The sequence below is a fragment of the Branchiostoma belcheri genome, unplaced genomic scaffold (genome assembly GCF_001625305.1).
Source record: "Branchiostoma belcheri isolate BF01 breed outbred unplaced genomic scaffold, Haploidv18h27 scaffold537, whole genome shotgun sequence".
Classification (NCBI taxonomy): domain Eukaryota; kingdom Metazoa; phylum Chordata; class Leptocardii; order Amphioxiformes; family Branchiostomatidae; genus Branchiostoma; species Branchiostoma belcheri.
In genome coordinates, this window is record NW_017804173.1 from 1 (window position 1) to 21,513 (window position 21,513).

The 21,513-nt window shown below is 42.4% G+C and overlaps 2 protein-coding genes across 2 annotated transcripts; one reads left to right on the plus strand and one right to left on the minus strand.

Moving 5' to 3' along the window:
- The first annotated feature begins 258 nt into the window (after positions 1–258).
- Positions 259–2,442, plus strand: LOC109481045 (multiple coagulation factor deficiency protein 2-like). The gene is made up of 2 exons (XM_019783519.1): positions 259–834; positions 1,593–2,442. Exons 1-2 carry the CDS (start codon positions 503–505, stop codon positions 1,897–1,899), a joined length of 639 nt encoding a protein of 212 aa, XP_019639078.1. The 5' UTR covers positions 259–502; the 3' UTR covers positions 1,900–2,442.
- Positions 2,443–4,871: 2,429 nt separating this feature from the next.
- LOC109481044 (homeobox protein prophet of Pit-1-like) lies at positions 4,872–19,870 on the minus strand. The gene is made up of 6 exons (XM_019783517.1): positions 19,694–19,870; positions 16,664–16,908; positions 8,540–8,751; positions 7,571–7,684; positions 6,728–6,838; positions 4,872–6,197 (listed from the first exon to the last, which is right to left on the minus strand). Exons 1-5 carry the CDS (start codon positions 19,803–19,805, stop codon positions 6,751–6,753), a joined length of 771 nt encoding a protein of 256 aa, XP_019639076.1. The 5' UTR covers positions 19,806–19,870; the 3' UTR covers positions 4,872–6,197; positions 6,728–6,750.
- Positions 19,871–21,513: the final 1,643 nt, after the last annotated feature.

A 21,513-nucleotide genomic window follows, 5' to 3' on the forward strand; every position in this document is an offset into this window, starting at 1 on the left:
CTAAGGATGTGTAAGGATTGGGGAGGATTGGTTAGGATGTGTGAGGATGTGTAAGGATAGAGGAGGATGGGAGAGGATGTGTAAGGATAGCAGAGGGTGTGTGAGGATGTGTAAGGATAGGGAAGGATTAGTGGGAATATGTGAGGATGTGCAAGAATAGTTAGGGGTGCATACGTGTGGGACCGCTGTGTAATGTCTTACATGTGAACGCCCTCATTTGCATACTCAGGACAACTTAAATGAAGCCGTAACCAGACGTGTACTTCCGTGTGACTTTTGGTCCGAGTTTTTCCGGACATTTTACTGAGCTTTCCAAGTGAATTTTCACGGCCCAGGTTATCTCTTATGTTGCAGAACTAAAATTTGCTCAATCAGAAGAAGGATTAGCGTTGAACCAGCTTTTAAACTGTCTCGAGTGTCCCGTCTAGCGGCCTGACCGGTGCGCCCCCCTCCCACAACAGACGACATTTTTGATCCAGGGGTTTAACTTCAAGCCACAACAATGCAGTGTGGACTCGTGTTTGTCGCAGTTTGTTCTTTCTTCATCTTACCAGCATGTCAGGGCCAGGGCGACCCTGTTCAGATGCAGCAGCAACAGCAACAACTACAGCCGGACATTCCTCACCCGCCAGGTGCTCAGGCAGCGCACGCCCAGCCAGGCCAGGCGGGGCAGCCGGCCTCACGTGCCGCCCACGGTCAGGCAGCCGTGCCGGCCCAGCCCGGGGCTCAGCCCGCCTTCCACCAGGGCAGCTTACCTGATCCCGGCACCACCGGGCAACAACCGCGAGAGGCACCAAACCCACTACGCAGCAGAGACCATGTACAAGATTTGGAGTAAGTCTTCACATCATAATAATTCTAACTTCGTATGAAAAGGCTACACAAATTCCCTTGTTTCAGTCTCAAATGAATAAGAAAATTGTGCAGTTTTCTGTGAGGCATAGTTAGCCATTTTAATTCACCTTTAATTGTAGCCGGCTGCTTTAAATTAAAGGTTTAAATTCAGCAGTCTACCATGGCTCCCGGGACACCAGGAATTGAATGCTTGCAGAACCCCGGCAGCCAGCATATGAAGGCAATGTACTAAGCATTAGGCCAAAAGGTACAGACCCGTCAGATGACGCAGTTGCCAGCACTTGAATCCCCACTGTAATGCACTGCTCCCCCTTTCCTTTCAAAATTTTTCACGAATCTTAGAATCTGAAACACCAGGGGCAGAAGAAACACAAATGCACCTGGCTCCCGGGACGCTAAGAATAGAACTCTAACCACCAGGCCAAAAGGTTCCAATGGACCTATCACATTAATACGTCACAGTTTGTTTACTGCAATGAATGCCGGTCAATCGACATTTATATTGTACAGGGGTGCATATGTTTGTGTAGCGTTAGCCTTAATAGCCTAACAACTAAATCACCTATTACGGCATGTAATGCTGTGTCAAGAAACCTAGACGCAGCAAAAATCAAACATACCTGACTTTCAAAACTTTGAAATGATCTTTATTCTTTAACTGACCATTAAAGAATGTTCTTTAGAATAGGTAAACAAACTGTGACATAATTAAATTCTGTATATTTTTGTCCCTGTAGTCACATCAAGGAACACCTGGACCCTTTAGTCGGGAAGTCTACAGCCGAGATGTCTGAAGAGGAGCTACAGTTCCACTACTTCACCCAGCACGACTACGACAAGAACAACCGACTGGACGGCATTGAGCTGGTGTCCGCCATGACGCACTTCCACGACGAGGACCACGACAAGGGCCACGACGGCGTACAGCTCAGCGAAGAGGAGATCACATCCACCATCGACCAGATCTTACGAGACGACGACAGGAACAGGGACGGGTTCATCGACTATGCAGAATTCAAGGCATCTCAAACAAATGAGTCCTAAGGACTACAGATACTGTAGTCTCTAAAGCAATACTTGCCATACTTAGGTACTAGTAATATTAGTCTACCCACTTGTATACAATGCAATGTTTATGATCTTAGTTATACAAGGTAGCAGGTCAACTGGACAAGACAGTTGGAGAGAAAGAGAGCCTGAAATAAGAAATGACCTTTTTATATGTTGGTATTAAATGATTTGAAGATTGTTCTGATTCCATTGTTTTAAGGACTCTTCCATTTGAAACATTCAACAATGCAGTAAGGATATTTTTCTATTATGAACTTCCCTTTCATTTCACATCACTTTAAAGGCACCCAAAGCAATTTCAGGGCAGTAAAACTGGATTTTAAAGTCAATTTATTGATTTAATGTTCAGTAGTAAGTTGAATCGACCTTATCCTAAAGCATACTAACAACATCTGTGACAGTGTGAGGCAAAAAATATCACTGTCAGAGAACCTATTGTATTGCAGACTGGTTTGTATCGTAGGGCTTTAGCAATTTATTGGTGGTACCATAAAATGATGGGACTCCTCACGTAGCATATGGTTGTTTTTGGCACCCTGAAATTGCATTGGGTACCTTTAATCTAAAATAAAAGATACACCCGATGTGATCTCCCCCCTCCCTACAAATGACCAGCTGTTGTCACTTACAAAAGATGCTGCTGCTTTTGCCCAAGGGCAGGTTTACTGGTTATACAATACCCGTACAAAAGACACACCTTAGTTAGTTCAGTAACCTAGTCATCAAACCCCCCTTATACATTTTGTTAGCCTATCCACTATTTGCAGAGAGGATGTAGGGCTCGGGAGCTATAATAGGTTTGGTAACCAGGCTAACTTTTTGTAACGTTTGAATTTATTGCACAAACTCTATATGTCAGAATTTCAAACTACTAGTATTCTGGCTGCTCCCTTTTATCTTGAATAGATTTTGACCATGACCTCCTTGATTAGCCCAAATGTACACGTAAAAAGAAAGAACAGAAATAAATTGCAGTGAGGACTTGGGACCTAAAACAGGTCTGGTAGCCAGGCTATCATTAAATATCAAGTTACCAACTGTGCATTGTTTTTTTTGGCAATCACAAATGATATGATACATTACACTCTATCATTGCTTTTATGTAAATCAAACAGAATGTAGACCAGAAGAGGCGGGGAATTTTCCAGTGACATTTTAAAGAGATACCAGATGGCAATAAATAGTTCTTATGATTGTCCTTGTCCTTTTGGACATCAAGTAAGAGTTAGATTTGTAGGTTGGCACAGGATTCAAAGCCTAAGTGCACATGAAAGTACGTGCTCAATACAATGTAATTGCAATTTGATGAGGATAACATTATTTCCCTTTGTCTTATATATTGTAACAGTATGTTACAAAATCTTCTTTAGCATTTATATATGGGTTTATTCGCAATTGTAAAGCTTTAGGAACAAAATAAGTACAAATCTGATACTGAATCAATCAGTTTGTTCTTATATAGGACCAAATAGTTATTTTTTACCACACTGTTTTTGTGCCAACAATCCAAGAGTTTTCTTGTGTCAGAGATTCAGTTACTTCACCACTGTAAATAATAACATTGTAACAAAATCAACAAAACATGAAATTTGACTAATGATATCCTAGGCTGTAAAGGACTGCACCAAATATTCTCTGTTGGTCTTTTTTTACGATTAATTTGACTACTGGATTTATTATATTGTAACTGGAAAACTGGAGAACATTTTTTTGTACTTAGAAAGTGTTGAACCTGTAACAAATAGATATTTCAATTAAGATAAATATATGCACAAAATTGCAGCTGCTTAGAACTCTTTTTTTTATAAATGTCTGTTTTTGAAATCAAAAGTTAATTTTCCTACAGATTTCTGTGAAATTCCTTGATGTGGGAATAAAACACATAACCATATCATACTAGTATGTGAAATACAATTTTACTCTTTACGTTAAACGGTTTAAGAGAGAAAACAGAAATACATTTATAGGTTCCCCCTGCATAATGGTATGGGCAAGTGGTCAATTATTTTAATAACTGACCACTTATGATAATTATCCACAAGTTGTCATACAGTCTATGATGTTATGGCGTTATTATCAATACAAATTGTGGCTATATGATAATGTTAGTTATGGTGGAAATTGATCCTGTTATACCTTTAAATTTACAGCTGGATTTGTATTCTTGTACAAAAAATACACAGAAATCTTACTTTATCCGATGCACACTTTATTCCATTACACACACATTGGCCACATCACTTGTTCATTCATTACTCATAGTATTTCTTACCATTGGTCATATAGAAAACAATCAAAAGAGTTTGAAGATCGCAGCACACATAGAAATTCTTAGGACAAAACTTCTCTTTGGAATAGGCGCTGAACAATGCCGTATGACGGTATAACAAGAACAATCGCATTGTCAGTGGGACAACTACATGTACATGCTTAAAGCTGCATTATGTAACATCAGGACAACGCAAAAGAAAAGCAATCAAATTTTCTGGCAATTTTTTCACAACGTAAGTTGAATCAACCTTCTCCATTGCAAATGTAATTGTCATTCGGGATTTGGAAGTGCCAAAATTTAAATGTGAAGCCTTACAAGTGTGTTTAAAAGCTGAAAACATAGCTGTCAGCCATGTTTGTTTACATTCTGGTATTTTGTGGTGGTACCACAAACTGAGTGCGCCTCGTGTGGGCTGCTTTAGTGCCAACCATACATGTCAGAAATCTGAGATAATTGTACAAATATGTTGGAATATGGAAGTAAATTATGATCACAGGAAGATTTTTCAATTATAATATTTCAATTTTTGGTGCAAAAATGTTACACAATGCCCCTTTAAGATCATTTTTACGACACAACAACAAGGAATTGTCACAGTTGGATGGAGGCATTATTTGACATCCCCTTATGCAGTAAGCTTTAAATTGTCATACAGAGTAAGGCAATATCTTACAGTCTCATGTGACATATCAAGCGCCTCTTACAAATGTACTCTGAGGTTGTGAATTTTGTAGAGTTTATGAAATCGCAAAAGAGCATTATTTTCCTCAAAAGACGCAGAAGCCAGTGCATGGGTACAAGTTTGCAGCCACTCAAACACACAGGGACATTATTCACACTTCATAAATATCTTGGAAAGAAAAAATCACAGCATATACATACCAAAGTTTCCATGTCACAACTCAGAAAATAAGTCAATCATCGATATAACGGAACTTGAGAATACCATATACACACTGTTTCAATTCGAGTTCACTCATAATAGATTTGGACAAAGACATAGACTGATAAAAACGCTTGCAAAGTATTTGACCACAAAAAAAGTGTCCACAAAGATACTTATATTTGGCACAAACTCGTCCCTCTATTTTCCTTTTTTTCTAGGAGTCGAGTTCCATCAACAAAAAAACAAACATCAATCAGAAACATTGATACAAAAATATCCGCATTTTCCTAGGACAACTTCCTGCAGCGCGCAGTATACATTACTACATATACACATCTCATATACATGACCTTTCCTCAATGTTTTTTTTTTCGTCCATTCAACGGTATAAGCCTATCGCCTGCGCCACCTGTGGATTACGTTTGGTATTGCAGCACGGGCGTCGACATGTCAGTGTATGTCTTGATTCACTCAAATACACTGAGCTATAAACCCCCTGCCACACATTCAGAATCTTCCCCCAACTACCAACCAAGGTTGGCTTAAGTTCGGGAGCAGTCTGGCCATATTTAGGCCACGATTACATTTCAATACGAATCGAATAAAAATTGAGTTAAATTTTAGACAAACAACGCCCCAAACACTGCTGACCAATTGAATTATGACCGAACTTCAGCTGGCCCAGCCGACCAGTAGCCAACTCGAGCCAACCACAACCTACTTTGTCCCAACCTACTCCCAACCATGGTTGTGGATAATTCAGTAGTGTTCGGGAGGCCATATTCGGGCTATGTGTGACAGGGACTTTAGCCATGCAAAATTCCTCACATCACTTTGCCAGTGGACAAAGCAGAGACGGACTGACGTGATATTTTTTATTAGATCTCAGTGCCAAATCTGGAAAGCGAATATCATAGAGTGACTAAACATAATCGTAGTAGTCCCGAGTCTTTTTCACTAACTCTTTGAATGAGCTTTGTTAACACAATCTTTCTTTACGTTCAACGTAGGCTACAGAGAATAACGATTCTTCTTTTTTTAAATGTCAGAATATGATGATGGGGTTAGGCGAATAGAGACGACCTGTGAGTGGTGAGGAATCGTTCTGGAGACCTGGAAAAGAAAAAGAAAACATGTTTAGACATTGTTCAGTGCCAAGGTTATAGCAATCACTGTAAAAACTTTGAAAACGATTTCTTGGATACGTCTACGACTTGTCATTTTGCAAAATAAGAACTTTTAGAAAAGTTGAACTATATTGAGTTGAGCACTGCTGTTTTTAAACCTCCGCATAAAAGATTGTGCGAAATCTCAATTCGTAGTTTTTGGATAGTATATCTGACAACTACATATTCTGCTAGTCACTGATGAAAAGTAGTGGATGCTACTTGAAACGTGCATGGCAATTTTAAAATCTATTCAGTTGCATGAGTAACAGTTTTCTTGTCCGTATATTACAAGTACCTGGGAAATCTAACCTTCTTCAACCTAAATCTTCTTATTAGGCAGTGATATGAAATATAAGGTTTCGTTTCATCATGTATGGTAAGCTTCAATACGCTACACCGACAATAAATAAATTCCGGTGCCCTGCCCACTAACTATTCAATGCAACATAGGGAGGTGCGCCCAACGGTACACACCTATCTTCCGCGCCACCTGTGGCTTACGTTTGGTATTGCAGCACTGGCGCCGACAGGTTGGGATGGTGGGACGGATTCATTCTGAGCGCCGCGGTCAGGCTTTTGTTATACCTAAAGACAAGGAGAAAGACATCTTCAGTCAACATAACATATGAGAGGTCTCCTACATACTATGTGTACATAGTAAACACTAGTATTTTGCTGGAAAATTTCTCTTCATACATAAGAATGCCATTCTCCCACGGCAGAGCTATCCCGCGGCAAATGCTCCGAACTCGTAAGGAAGCACCCCTGGCGTGGGAGGATGAAGAATGTCTGCCCCCAATAGAAAGCCTGCTATCCCTACATGTACGTACAGGCAAGTGCAATGCCTTTGTGGCTACACTGTGTCAATGGATACTATACAAAAGCCAATTGACAGGTATGGGCTTTATTTGTTAAATTCGATCGTGTACTTGACGCATCTACAGTCATGCTGCACCGACTCTTAACTTTAGAAAGAGATACCAAACGGACGTGTACTTTTCTACTGTCTGACTATACTATGCATTTTCAGTTACATGCAAAAACCACGTTCGCCCTTCATATACGTATACACTCGCCTGGTGCCCAGCCTATCGAGGTTTGGGCGGGCTGTCTTCGGACCTTCAGACGTTTCTCACCGCCCAGTTAAACTAGGCTCCCCGATAGGAGTTTTACGCCCGTGCAGTTTGCAAAACCTACCGGGGAGCCTAGCTGAACTGGGCGGTGGAAAACGTCTATAGGCCCGAAGGGAGCCCGCCCAAATCACGATAGACTGAACACCAGGCTACAAGTACACAGGTCACGGGGAAAGGCCCTCACCAGTCGTCGTCGTGTTGCTCCACACGCATGCCCATGTTGGTGGTGGGCGGCATGGAGAACTGTGCCATGGGGGGAGGCGCGTAGGCCGAGCTCGCCATCTGCATCTGAGGGTACCTGGAAAAAAACAACAACTACCGTTAGAAACGACTTTCACGGCTTATATTGTACGCCATCTTGTAGCCCCTTTCACAAAAAAGGCGTGATGTTGCAAGTCTGGTGTTCTTCTATCGCTATTTCCACGGCAAATGCTCCGCGGAACTTCATTCGCTTGTGCCCCCACACCGAACTTTCTCGACCAGGACACGTTTTGCTACTACATGTACTACAGAAGCAAAACACCCTTTCTTCTTCCATATTCCATCTCTCAGGAGGAAGCTCCACACTGACAGCTTCTTTCCTAGAACTACATCACCATGGAACAGTATTCCTTGTGAATGCTTCCCAAATTTAGTCCATCGCCATGGAATTTCCCATAGACAGAACACAGGGAAGATATACATTATTTCTAAATGACCGTCTTTTCAGCACCAAGGACAGGGGTGGCCAACAATATCTCGAAAGCAATTTTACAAAATACAAATCTGCCAACATATTGTTGGAATCTGCCAACATACTACTATTGCTAGAAAAGGACAGTTTCTGTGTATGTGTTAAAGTGGGAAGCAGACATATATCTAGATGAAACCAAATTCCAGTGTCTATGGAAACGTTTAGCTACCACACCACTTTTACAGTTTTAAGCACCACTACTACTGCTGAAAGGGATGGTAGAGTTCGTATAAAATCAAATTCGAGATCAAATACAAGTTTGAATTCAACTTATTTTTATGCCGCCACCAACGTAGAGGACAACGCAATACTCATTTACAACTGAGTTATCAAGATCGGTGACATGGCAGGGTTCGAACCCGCGACCTCTTGGTTCCGAGACAAACACTCTGTCGTTACGAAACCCCACGATGTTTTTACCTTGCACATGAGCTGGCAGGGTTGATGGTGTTGGACATGTGTTGGTACTGGTAGCTGCCCGGGCGGACGGCAGAGTTGTGGCCGGCTGCAGGCTGGTAGATTCCCCGCATCATGTTGTTACAGGAGGCCATGGGAGGCAGGACCGGGGACAGGGCCTTGGACAGCTGTTTCTCCTGCTTACGGTACTTCGCACGGCGGTTCTGGAACCACACCTACACACAGAGTAGAGACACACGGTTTATAAAATCTCAAAGTAGATATTTTGGTGACTGCAAAGACAGTGTCAAATTGTCCAGGCAGTGTCCATTTGCCAGACAGTTACCAATTGCCACCCGAATGTTGGGCTTCCGTAAAAAAAGATAACCAGTACAACACGCCTACAAAAATTGGCCGAAGTCTAAACCTGTTTTTTTTTTTATCGCAGCATTGCAAACAAGACATGATAACAGCACAGTTTTCAACTTATCTTGCCGCCACCAACGCAGAGAACAATACTCATTTTCACCTGAGTGAAGTGAGTAAAGTCGTGTTAAATCCCTTTCCCATGGGCACAAGATCGGTGGCATGGCCGGATTCGAACCCAGGACCTCTTGGTTCTTAGCCGAGCACTCACTTCTGTTACGCCACGCTTCCCAACAAACCTTTGCTATGAGAGTAGAACACAGAATACACGTGCACCATACAATAACAGAGAAAGGAAACATCGATTGTTTTTTTCACCTACTTCTTTTATAGTGATTAGAAATTAAACATTTAATTGCTCCTGTGTCGGTATGGAATTGTATGCGTAGTATCATGAAAATGAATCAAACTATAAGAAATTGGTATTGTTTCACTTTCCGAGTGCTTTTAGGAAGTCCGGTTCTGGCGAGAAATGATCAAATGTCTAAAAATCCCAACATATCCAAACGGATTTCATGAATAGAATTACTGTGATAAACAACAATTTGTCATTGATTACTAATTGTAAGGGTTGTTACAGCACAGAGACATTTCCTATTCCAGATGGCATGTTTTATATAAATTGTAATTTCGCGTATTATAGTGTGATTTTCATTTTTTGTTTTCAAAGATTTTCTGCGCATTTATGTCCACTGTCTATCATCATAAGAGTAGAAAGTCTCAAAGGAATATGAAAGTTTGTGTGTCCAATCACACTTCACAGACACGTAGGTCTAAAATGTAGTCAGGCTGGTTTGTATTTTTTTATCCGGAATCTGTTAACCGTTTGTATTTGCTTCCCCCGAACACTTTTAACTTCTTTAATCTCGGAGCATCTGTCATGATGCACTCTGAAGGACGCCTTCTGTCAGCCCACCAAAGAGAAATCAAGCCTGAAAAATTGTGAGGAAACTGCCGTCGGCAAATGTTGTTTCTGATTCCGTTCTGTTAACGTATATCTACAGCGGTGAACACAGTTCCTTTTAAAGGCACTCAAAGGGATTTCAGATCAGTAAAACTGAATTTTCAAAGTTAATTATTTTCTGGCCATTTTTATGTTGCGAGAATCAGCTCTATCCCATAGCATGAGACAAAATGCGATGTCGTTGTTGGAAAACAGTTGCTTGATTGATATTGTAGGCTGGTTCTAACTATTTATTGGTGGTACCAAAAACAAAAGCACGCCTGACGTAGCTTTTTTGGGGGGGCTATTTTAAACACTACAAGTATGAAATGATGAGGAAAATGTGATAAACATGTGATAAACAAATTGCAGTAAATGTCAATAAAAGACAAATTTCCTCATCCAGAATGAAGTTGCAAGCCCATATTTGAAATGGTCGTTTTTTCTCTTTTGTGAAAACCCCAAGAAAGCTAAACAAGCATGTGTGATGTACAGTAGTACAACAGATGTACACGTTATTGCCCTGTGATGTGGCACAACAGCCGCCGCCCGGACACTTAGAACAAAAGACGGGGGTTAAACTGCACTGGTGCTAACGCTTCTATAATTGCCGGTTGCAGAGTTAATGCCAGAATAAGCGTGCGCACGTGTCAAACAATCACAATGAAAATTAATGTTTCAATCCCACCTCACGCTGGGCCGCGGCTACAAAGCACATTGTGTCTTGAAGAGGCCCTACACTGATATAAGGGACAATTGCGAGCGGCTTATATCAGAGAAAAAACGGCGTGTGTCAGGCACGAGCAGTAAGGCTCTTACGCTCCGGTATCGAGAGCTTGTCCGCAGCTGGACAGTCCAGGTCCTATTCACGAGCAAAATTGCCTATTTACTCCTCATGATTACTCGAAAACGCTATTGAGAAGGGGGATCAGTCAACATACAGTACAAAGGGTGTTAGAAAGTGTAGCAGTGTTTCTGAACACTATGTGGACAAAGGCAGGGGTTTTAGTGAATATGTTTGGATGGCGTAAAATATATCAATCTTGGGCCCCGAATATATCAATAAAAATGCATAAAAACACCTCAAATATAACCCGAAACTCTGCTTGGAGAGTTAAAAATACCAGTACAGAGAAGAAAACACGTCAAAAATAAGCCATAACCTGAACCCATGCTTCAACTAAGTAGTTCCCGGTTAAACTTCTAAAACTGCTCCCCACGCATCCTTAATGTTGTAAGGTTGTTCTTTCTTTGAACTTCATAAACTTTACAATTAAAGAAAACTTCATGAAATCAATTCTAATGCACCGTAATATTCTCTGAAGTGTTTTAAAAATTTGCATCAATTATACGTTATATCAACGGGTAGTTTTCAAACACGATGTCAAGATTGACTAGTGTGCCTGCAATCTCGTACCAGGCTTCAGAGGCGGTTGGAAGAGTAAAACAATTGGAAAAATATACAAGGAAGTTGCTAAAGGAGTACAGTTTGCCGCTTTGTCCAGCCGCTTCTGAAGCCTGGTAGAGGCTACCTCCTTTCTTCGAATTCAGTTATGTACTGTGTATATTTTATTGCCATTCGCACAGACCCTTGCGACAGTTCCACAAAAGTGTGTGTGGAGCAAATATGCTATATGTATCATGTGTATTATGTGACTGTAAACCCTGCATCAATTCAGTGCCAGTGCTACAAAAGACTGCGATTGCACGGGTGATGACCAATAAATCATTTATTATTATCATTATTATTACTATCATTATTATTATACTTTATGTTAGTAGAATGATTGCTGCAGCATAAAATATTTCACTTCATCGTCGATTCGGCTCGACTTTTAACTCTGGGTATCATGGCTCCGATTACAATACGCCTATTACACTACAAGATTCGTGATTTCCTACTTCAGTGCGCGCTGCATTGTATACTTTGACTCATAGATTCAATATGATACCTGATGACAAAATCAGAGTACAGCCCAGTGGAATAGTTTCCTGAACACAAAGTGTTCTCTGCGTGCACTAGTGTGACACAGATTTTAAAGGCATCCAATCCAATTTCAGATGGGCAAAATAATATTCTGGATGGGAAAATCTGATATTGACATATACGGTTATTTCTTAGCACATTTTCGACATCATTTCATACTTGAAGCTTGTGAAATAGCCCCGAAACAAGCCACATTAGGAGTCCCTTTATTTTTGTTACCACCATAAAAATAGCTATAACGAGCCTACCATACGAAGCAAGCAATAGTTTTCCGTCAGTGACATCGCATTTAATATATATGTTTTTTTATTGAAATACAGTGACAAGACGTGGTGGCGACACACTCAAGTTACACTTATTATATTCATGTCGCCACCAGACAATACGTAATACAAGCAAGCAAAGCACGAGTTATCATGTACAATAATTAATCAATGAACAAGTGAAACAAATACATAAATACTGACAGAGTTGATCAAGATATAAAAAAAAACGATATATATGTGTTTGCCTCACAGATATCAGTATACTATTGGGTAGTGTTGATTCAACCTACCAAATGAAATGACTTTGAAAATTGATGACGTTTGAAAATATAGTTTTATCGCTTTGTGTGCGCGCTTTGAAAGCATAGAAAAGACGCGCTGAGCACAGCTCAACACCCCTGATAACAGAACTGTCAGTCCTGACTTTCATCACTAGCGGGTTCTCCGCCCCCACAATCACGGCCTGCCACCCGGGGGACCGTACAGGCCTCATCTAGCTGTCGGGCCGGGGCCGTCCCAAACCCCGAGAGGTCAATATAGGTCTCCGCTCGCCTGCGTGACATCGCTCCATTCTTAATTCATGACTTAGAGGATAGTTACTACAACTCGCCATCTTAAGTTGGCCTTCACTTCGTAGGTAATAACAGTGTGTCACCAAGGGAATGACATTCAAAACACATTTTTTAGAAAAAAAGTGTGTCGAAATCATAATTGTGCTCGCGATGCAAACATTTTAGTCTGATTCAAATGAAATCGCGACAACAGTCAATATTACACAGTAAATCTATACGACCGCTTGTATGTCTGAATTTCCAGAATGTATGTGTTTTTGCTAGCTAGCACATAGGCCGACGCACATTTTATTGGCAGTGCTCTCGCTGTTTAGGTCTTTGGGCTTTCGATGCAAAAAAATTGAAGTCCCGTTTGAATAGAATCGCGACAATAGCCAATATTACACAGTAAATCTACGGCTACTTCTCTAACTGAAATTTTATAACTAGGTAGGATAAACAGACACAAATTCATTGACACTACTCCTGTCTTTTCCTGCATATATGCAAGTCACATATACTCGTATATCGACATCCAAATCCCTTCAAGTCTTCGACTTCGTGGTGTAGCGAAAAGGACATAACTTAAAATCTGCTAGGGCGGGGTACACTTCTCAATATCATTCATGATAGAATCTACGTAAACACTCATGTTATTACTGGCTATGAGCTCAGCAAACAAGTTTTCAGGACACAAAGATAGACGCTACACAAAGTTTGTTCCGTGCTTTACCAGAATAACCCGCTTCAAGTCTAACGTCGTACACTAGGCTAAATCAGGGCTCAATTTCGCGCCCCGACCTCTCAGAATTCAATTTTGTAAATATTCTCCGACATAATTCTTCCAAAAGTTAATCGTCGGATTGAATTTGAGCGGGGTTACAGGGTTCGAATCGGGGGGCTGTGGAGGAATTGATGAAAAACGTTGGAGACACTGAGTACGTTATATTTATGTACTGAGTGATGGAACACTCTACGTTTGTGCATCGCAGTTGTAGGTTTGACATTCTGTTCCATTTGCCGGATTTGCTGACTTGCATGGAGAATGAAGCGCTATTCATGATGACAAACGCATTAAAAAGGACGAATCCAGCCCCCCCCCCCCACTCCCCAACACAACATCGATCTACAAGCCTGGCTCTATGCCGTCACGTGACGAAGGGAAAACGCTTTCAACAGAAGTGGTCGCTAATGGACCTTTCATTACCAGACTATTGTTCCCTGCTCCCTCGCTGCTCTCTCGCACTTCCCAAACCACTTCAATTTTCTCGGCGCTTTTAAAGGCACGGTTTGAAAGAGTTACAATGTGTCTGGACGCGTGCATAGAATCCACAAAGCCGACACAGCGCGCCCGGTCCATTCTTGTCGAGGCCTCCGCAGGCTGACGCCCCAGAGCCCGCCGGCACACGCACGTATGCCACCTGAGCTTTCAACGAGCCACGGACTTCGATCCTCAATTCAAATCTTTATTTGGATTGAAATGGGTCTTTATTGAATTATTCTCCCAATAAAAACCCAATTCAGCCCTATTAATGAGACCTAGCGAGCATCTCATAAATATGAGCGGGAAAACCGCTAAACGCACCTGCCGACAGACGATCTACTTGTCTCAGTGTTACCGCACAGTCAACCGTGAGCTGATGCCGTCACGGGAGGCGATAGCTGAAGTCAGATGTGAAATCTGTCAGTTGGTTCCTTACCATGTCACGGCGCAGGGCCTAGACAGGTGGAAAAGCCCATCTTTTCAACACGACAACTGCCTTAACGCGTCGCGGATTCACACGACAAGCCGCGATATCAAACGGGCATTCTCGCCCGAGAAAACTTAATTTAACAGGACTTAGATAAAGCGCACCATTGTCGCTGTGAAACACACAGGACAACGCAGATGGTGAAGTGTTATATACCCAGTCCCAAAAATCATAATCATAAAAGAAATGCGCATTATCTACTGCGAGAATTTGTCACCCGATCACTAAAGATTTAGGAATTTTTCCCAGTGAAAAATAATAATCACCCAAAACAGATTATCTACCGCGAAAATTTTTTGCACGAACACTAAAGATTTTGGAAATGAAAAATCCCGTTTTGGAAACGAATTTTTCCCAGTGAAAAAAAACCCCACCAAAAACAGATTATCTACCGCGAATTTTTTTCACACGAACTAATTGGAAATTAATAAAAATCCCGTTTTGGAAACAATTTTACCCAGTGAAAAAATAATCACATAAAACATATTATCTACCGCGAATTTTTCTTCACATGAACACTAAAGATTTTGTAAAAAGACTTAAAAATCCCGGTTTGGAAACGAATTTTTCTCAAAGCATCGGCATTGCGGAAAGGCTGAACCAAGGAGCTTCTTGGCTGGACGATGTCTTTATCCCCGAACACCGACAGTTCCATTCAAGCCTACGGTCGTGTTCAGTTCTTGTGTGGTTCTATTCTTCTGCCTTCCCTAAGAGTTAACTAGGAGGGAGGAGCGCTTCGCTACAGGACTGCACTGGGACCTCCGTCCATCTGTCAGAAAATCCCTCACACTTTCGCACAAACACAAGACAACAGATAGAAACACACGTTTATATACTGCCTCAACCGTGGATGTTTTCCTCGAATCTTCATTGTCGTATACTACTAAAACGTTTTTGATGATGTGGAGAGAGAAAAAAATGTTAACATTATCCTCTGGCAGAAAAAAAGCCATAGACATATTCCGGCGACCGCTGATGTGGAAGTAACGGCAATCAGTTCGGGATCATTGAACTGTTAGTAAACCTACCATTATTACTCAGCGGCAAAGAAAAACAATACCTAAAGCCCGCCGAGATTTCAGATTTCCCCCGACAAGGATTAGTCATGCACAGGAATCCTCGTTTGGCGCGGGAGGAAGGAACAATAATCTCAGCTCAGTTTTCCGACAGATGAACTCGACTGGTGTTCCCCTTTTTTCTTTTTCTTCTCTTATAACATCTGTTCTTCTCACAGGGAAATGTTGCAAGATCATTCTTTACTTCCACAAAATTACTGGTGCAACCGGGAAAAGAATTAGCAGCGAACCCTCCACAAGTCACATGGTGAACAAGAAACGTATTCATCCAAGGTTTCGCTCCAGTCCGTACTGTAAAAATGGGGTGTTAAAAAAATTAAAGATATACACATACATTTTAATACGTACGCTATTTTAACTCATGGAAGTTATTCATTGTGAAGTTGATGATGGTATTTGTCAATTGTTGACGCACAAAAAGAAATGTAACCCCGTAGATTTGTTACCGGCTTGCTCGAACAACGCGCTCGCAAAAGGCAGAGAAAAACTAGCGGGCCACCGTATACAGTTACTGCGCTGCCGCCCAACTGAAAGCGGCTGACACTGTACCGTACTTGATACAGCGGTAAACATACAGCCCTTCAATATGTAGACATCTTAATCTCAAAGTCCGGTAAAACCTATAACACATGTCCTACATTCATCCGCGCATGTTGAAGTCGGTGTTCTGAACAATGGAGTTCTATATTGTTCCGCTGTGGGTGGCCAGGCAGCCCGACTTTTGACCGACGAACAACCGACATCAACAGGACTGAATAACAAGCCGGGCACGTTTTAATCGGGCAATGTTCACCATGGCTTAAACGACGCTACAGCAGGATATGTGAAAAACTCTACAAGGATACAAACAGCCATCTACGATCTAAAATTCACTTCTAGAGCTAAAAAAAAACAGCGCAGAAACAATAGACAAAAAAGTTATTTTCATGACTAACGCTTCACCATTTACAGAAACTTACAGTCAATTGCAAAGACACACAACGTAAATGCTAGGATGATTCTGCACAAAATTGCTTGAAAGCAGATGATTTATCATGCTGAAAATACTACAGGATAAAGTTCGAGGCGTCGCTTTAGTTCTATTTTCAATAAAACTTTCTCTGTTTTCCACATGATTGTAAGAATGTACGTAAATTCTGTATGTGTACCTGGATTCTTGCCTCGTTCAGTTTGGTGGCTCTGGCCAGCTCCTCTCGGACATAGATGTCGGGGTAGTGGCTCTTACTGAAGGCCTCCTCCAGCTGGGCCAGCTGCTCCTGCGTGAAGGTGGTCCGGTGGCGGCGGCGGGCGGGAGTCGGCGGGATGGCGGGGTTGGGCGGGGTGGTGGCCGTGTCCCGCCCGAGCCCTGCGCCCTCACTCGGCTTCGGCTTCTTGAAGGCCCCGTCCGGGCTCTCTGTGATCGGCGGATAGACGGGGAAGTCAGTGCAAATCATCGGCAAGTGGTAAAACATCTGGAAGAATACGTCGCTTGTTGTTCAAGAACGTTACAGTTTTCTAGGGTGAAAACACTCCCGTTGTGGTGACTTCTAAACAACGCCGCAGCAGTGCTTGTGTGTATGCGGCTACTCGGTCCCTCCTCCGGGGTACTGCGTATTGCCACAAGTCGGTCGACTCGAAAAGATCGCTAAAAGGACCGATTCTTGCACCACACAAAGACGGAGAGGCGACGACAACAATGCCCGCTCGTGAGAGACGTACAGAAAGCCGCATGCACCTAACTTTGACACACAAGGCTGTAGAAATAACCCGATTCCGTGTATGATACAGGCGAAATCTAAATCTATTAGAAACAAAGTTAGTTATCGTCCATATGCCACATGGTTCACAGGACATCTAGGGAGCTGTGCTAAAGATCAAATATTCTGCTCTAAGCCGAACGTGTGATTCAAACGAATTGAATCTTCTTTTTTCTTCTTAACTTGTCCACACCGTGTATCGTATATAACGCCGAGTTTCCAGACATCAAAACCCCAGTATACAAGTCAACTGTATTCGTGACCTGCCTTAATATGATACTGTGCGCACATACAAAAATATGATATCATTCACAGCAATAAAGTGTAATTCTGTTATCCAAAAAAATGAGTTCAGGTCGTTTGATAAACCGAATCAACAATTTTTTTGCTGGCAATGCTGTCGTGAGGGCACTGACAACATATTTTACTCAATTTGCCAATAGGATTTAAACGTTGTCGCTTTCATTTGGGTCGACTTTGAACATTCTTTCGTTGCAAATACGCGCACATGTTTCCGAAAGGATGAAAAAGAAAATGCGCGAAGTAAAAATGACTGGGGATTTCAGTACATCAAATTGTGATTTGCCATTTATTTATTGTAAACTCTTGAAAATAACCGGTGGCTCGAAGGAAATGATACATGTACATGGTAAGAAATACTTGTATTTTCAGTACGTGTCATGGTGCAACAAAATAAAAAACAACACTTTTTTTATCGTGCATCGCTACGAATATTCGTCAACTAAAGATACTCCATTTCTTTGCTTCAACAATCGTGTTGGTCCATCTTAAACGCGTGCGACAAGAAAAAAAACAATATTTCACAATTTTCGTACATTTTACTCGTACATACATACAGATAAACGTACAGTGTAAATATCGTCCCGGCCGTTCCATACTTTTACAAGGTTAACACGGTAAAGATGAAAAAAATTGTGTAAGTTGACGGTCATAAGACGTTAGCTAAACTATGATATTGCAAAAAAATTTTCAGAAAATAACGTTAGTGTTTGTACTATCACGAGCTTCAGCTGTATACACTGAAGTATAAAAAGTCGTCTGAAAAATGTTCCTCACAAAACGCCTCATGAAAACGTCGTTTCGTCTGATTTCTACAAACATCTCAACCATCGACACCCAAGTTTTTTACATAACCCTCGTCTATTACTGCATCTCTAGGCCTAAATTGCTGGCCGTAAAGTAGTTTCTTATGACATTATGACTTGTATAGTTGCCGGGGATGGGTCTGATCTAATCGCGAGCGGCCGTAATGAGGAATCATCAAGCTTGTAGAGGGGAGAGAAAATTTGATTCTGGGGCCGAGGCTGTACGAGCTGTGCGCGCTAAAAAAATCTTCCCAGCCGCCTGCGTCAGTTCGCCTTCTTCACAAGCACTTCACGACAAACTAGATCCCGGCAAAGAAAACCCAATCGTCCCTTGAATATGAGGGATGCAGATTCGATTTAGACGCCATGAATCGAGGATAGAATTTTCCTCGTGAAGTTATTATGCTTATAAGAAATGACATTTCACTTCGCAAGTTTGTGCAAGCAAATATGTAAGAAGAAAATATTTGCCCCATTCCCCTGTAGACGACCGCTACAGAAGAGTTTTTTTTCTAGATTTCATAATCGTTAGGAGAATACAAAATCAAAATCAGGTTATTTATTTATTTGTTGATAAGGAATTTAAGGAGTTAAGTCGGACGGAATACCAGTTTTAGGGAAGCGGCATCAAACAGGTTTACGAAGCGGGGTTTGTGCGGGATTTGGCGCCGCCGACAGCAGGTTGGCTTAACCGCGCGGCCCCCCCTCTGGCGGGATTTTTCTGGAAACGTTCACAATTTTTTTCTCTCACGGAATGTCTAAAATGGGTAACGTACAAACCAACTCAGTCCCTTCGTTCTGAGTCAAGACAAAAGAGAGACTTGTGTATGCGCTAGAGGAATTTGCGCCTTTTTTCTGAACGACGTAGTTCATCGTTGAGCTTGAAGGCAGCGCGCCGCGAGTTGGAAGAGTTGTACCGGCGGGGTGTAGCCACACTGTCCGCCGCGCGCGCGGACACATTGTCAAAGTGCACTCAGCAAAACAACCCAGCTCTCTCAATCACCGCAAATAGAATGATATCCACAAAATATATACAATTGTAACTGCCAGATCAACCATTTCAAATTAGCTTCTGCACACAATTACTCACAAACTAAGCGAATTATAGTTTCAATGCTTCCCAGCTTGTTCACTTGGACGCGTCAAACAGGACATTATGAGATTTATAATAGTTGCCCAAAGTCTACGGGTGGTGTAGTGACAAAGTTAACGAATTTACAAATATTCGATTTTGAAAGTGACTGAAACTATTGACTTAAATCATCGGCACAAGTGGCCCGGTTCGGCTTGGCGAGAGATCTGGTCACAACTGACAAGGAACTTAAATAAATTTTACCTGCAGCGCCACTGAGTGCGCGAACGGCCGCGGTTCTCTCCAAGTACAGGGAACCAAACTCGTCACATTTTCTCTTCTCGGAACGATCGTCTGTCAGCCGGTCGTCAGCCATTTTCCTCAGGATTGTCCGCCTTTTTTTTCGGGCCCAGCCGTTCGTACGTGGAAAAGCGCTGTAGATGTTTTAAGATCCGTGAGTGCTTCGTTGGTAACTTTATATGGATCCCCAGCCAAACCCTGGATCTGCCCTCTGACCAACCAGTGGTCACGCCTTCCTCTAAATTAGATTTGGTGGTTGCTGATTGGTCCGTGCACGGCGATTTCACTTGTTGGGCAAACAAAGGGATAATCCTGGCCACCGACGGGGGCGTTTCTTTTTCATTACTGCGCCGTTTATGAACACGTAAAAACGGCTTCCTAAGTATGCGGAATCTTTTGTGGGGAAGCGGTGAGTGTAGCCGTGAACAAGCGGCTTTGAAGGGAAGAGCGGGCGGTGTCAGACCCCGAGAATCGCGCGGTGAGCGCGGCACACACACCTGCCATATCCGCTAGCAATTCTATCTCGCACTCTCCCAACCAAGCACAAAGCGACCATAATACCATTAGCCAGGGAAAAAGTGTTACTGTTAATGAACGTTTACAAGAAACAATTAAAACAGAAAGGCCGCTGTCGTGTAGGATCTAAATCCATTAACCCGAGATGTTGAAAGTAAACAACATTCTTGTACAAAGTGTAGGCTGGGAAAAGGGATGTGGTTTGTAGCGTGTTGTGGTGTGTTGCCGTGAGCACAGTTTTGTTGTTGGGAAGGGAACACGGTCACAAACAGTTGGTCCGTGAAAGGGGAGAGGGGACTTCGCTTGTAACCCGAGACTCCGCCAGTGACAAGGCCAGCAAAAGGCGCAGAAGATTTTTGTGGGAAAGTTTAGAAGCTATCGGCGGGCCTACGCAGTCGCCAACTAATTACTTGGGAGTGCACCAATGCAACGGTGGATTAGGCAGAAGTCGCTGAAGAATAAATGCGCATATCGGATGAACTAATGACTCCCGCTTCGCAACACTGAATCGATTGTCAACTCCTTTCACTCCGGCATCGATTGCTTTAATTAGTCTCCAGGAGGAACCCTCACATGCCGCTCTGTTTTCATTCTTCCACATTAACTTCCCGTTCCTTCGGTGAGAAAGTAGCGTTTTGGTGACCACCGAATGAAAGGGTCCCAGTGAAACTTTAGGCAAAGTCATTCAGAACACACGGAGTGTTAATTTTCATTCCGGGCGGAAAAGGGCGCATAGCTCTCGCTAATATTTCCCGCCCATGAATGGGACATTGTGCATCCTTTTCACAGCGATTTTCCCAGCCGACGAGGTGGATTTAAGAAGGGTTGATTGTGTGGTGCTTTTTTCCTGCCTGAACCTGTGCGGAGCGGTAGGTCCCGTGTTGGGAGCTGAGAAAATTAGAACCAAGCGGTGTCAGGACCCGCTACCGTCTAACGGGACCACGGCTCATTACACATGCAGTGACGGGACCGTTAAGTTGTAACCCCGAAAACGCGAGGGGAATCACCGAGTCTTCCTCCTTTGTCATACGGCCTGGATTTCAGCACATCGCGGGAGGAATTTTTAACATTTAGCGAGGTGTACGTTCTCTCAATGCGCTGTCGTATCACATCACGTCCCTTTTTTCAAACCCAGTGAGAAGAAATCATTTTGTAGAAGTGTAAAGCTATCAAGAATGCTTGTGAGAAGGACCTGTGTAGTCGACATTATTTCTGGTGCCATGCGCTTCCTTCTATATACGTGGAAGGCAAGAATTTTGTTTCCGATG

What these genes read in the sequence shown, in the direction of transcription:
- LOC109481045 (XM_019783519.1), top strand. Translation starts at nt 503, where the DNA reads ATGCAGTGTGGACTCGTGTTTGTCGCAGTTTGTTCTTTCTTCATCTTA. An exon ending in GACCATGTACAAGATTTGGA is followed by an intron (nt 835 to 1,592) that starts GTAAGTCTTCAC and finishes TTGTCCCTGTAG; the next exon opens with TCACATCAAGGAACACCTGG.
- LOC109481044 (XM_019783517.1), bottom strand. Translation starts at nt 19,805, where the DNA reads ATGGCTGACGACCGGCTGACAGACGATCGTTCCGAGAAGAGAAAATGT. An exon ending in CGCACTCAGTGGCGCTGCAG is followed by an intron (nt 16,909 to 19,693) that starts GTAAAATTTATT and finishes CGCCGATCACAG; the next exon opens with AGAGCCCGGACGGGGCCTTC. An exon ending in TGAACGAGGCAAGAATCCAG is followed by an intron (nt 8,752 to 16,663) that starts GTACACATACAG and finishes CTCTGTGTGTAG; the next exon opens with GTGTGGTTCCAGAACCGCCG.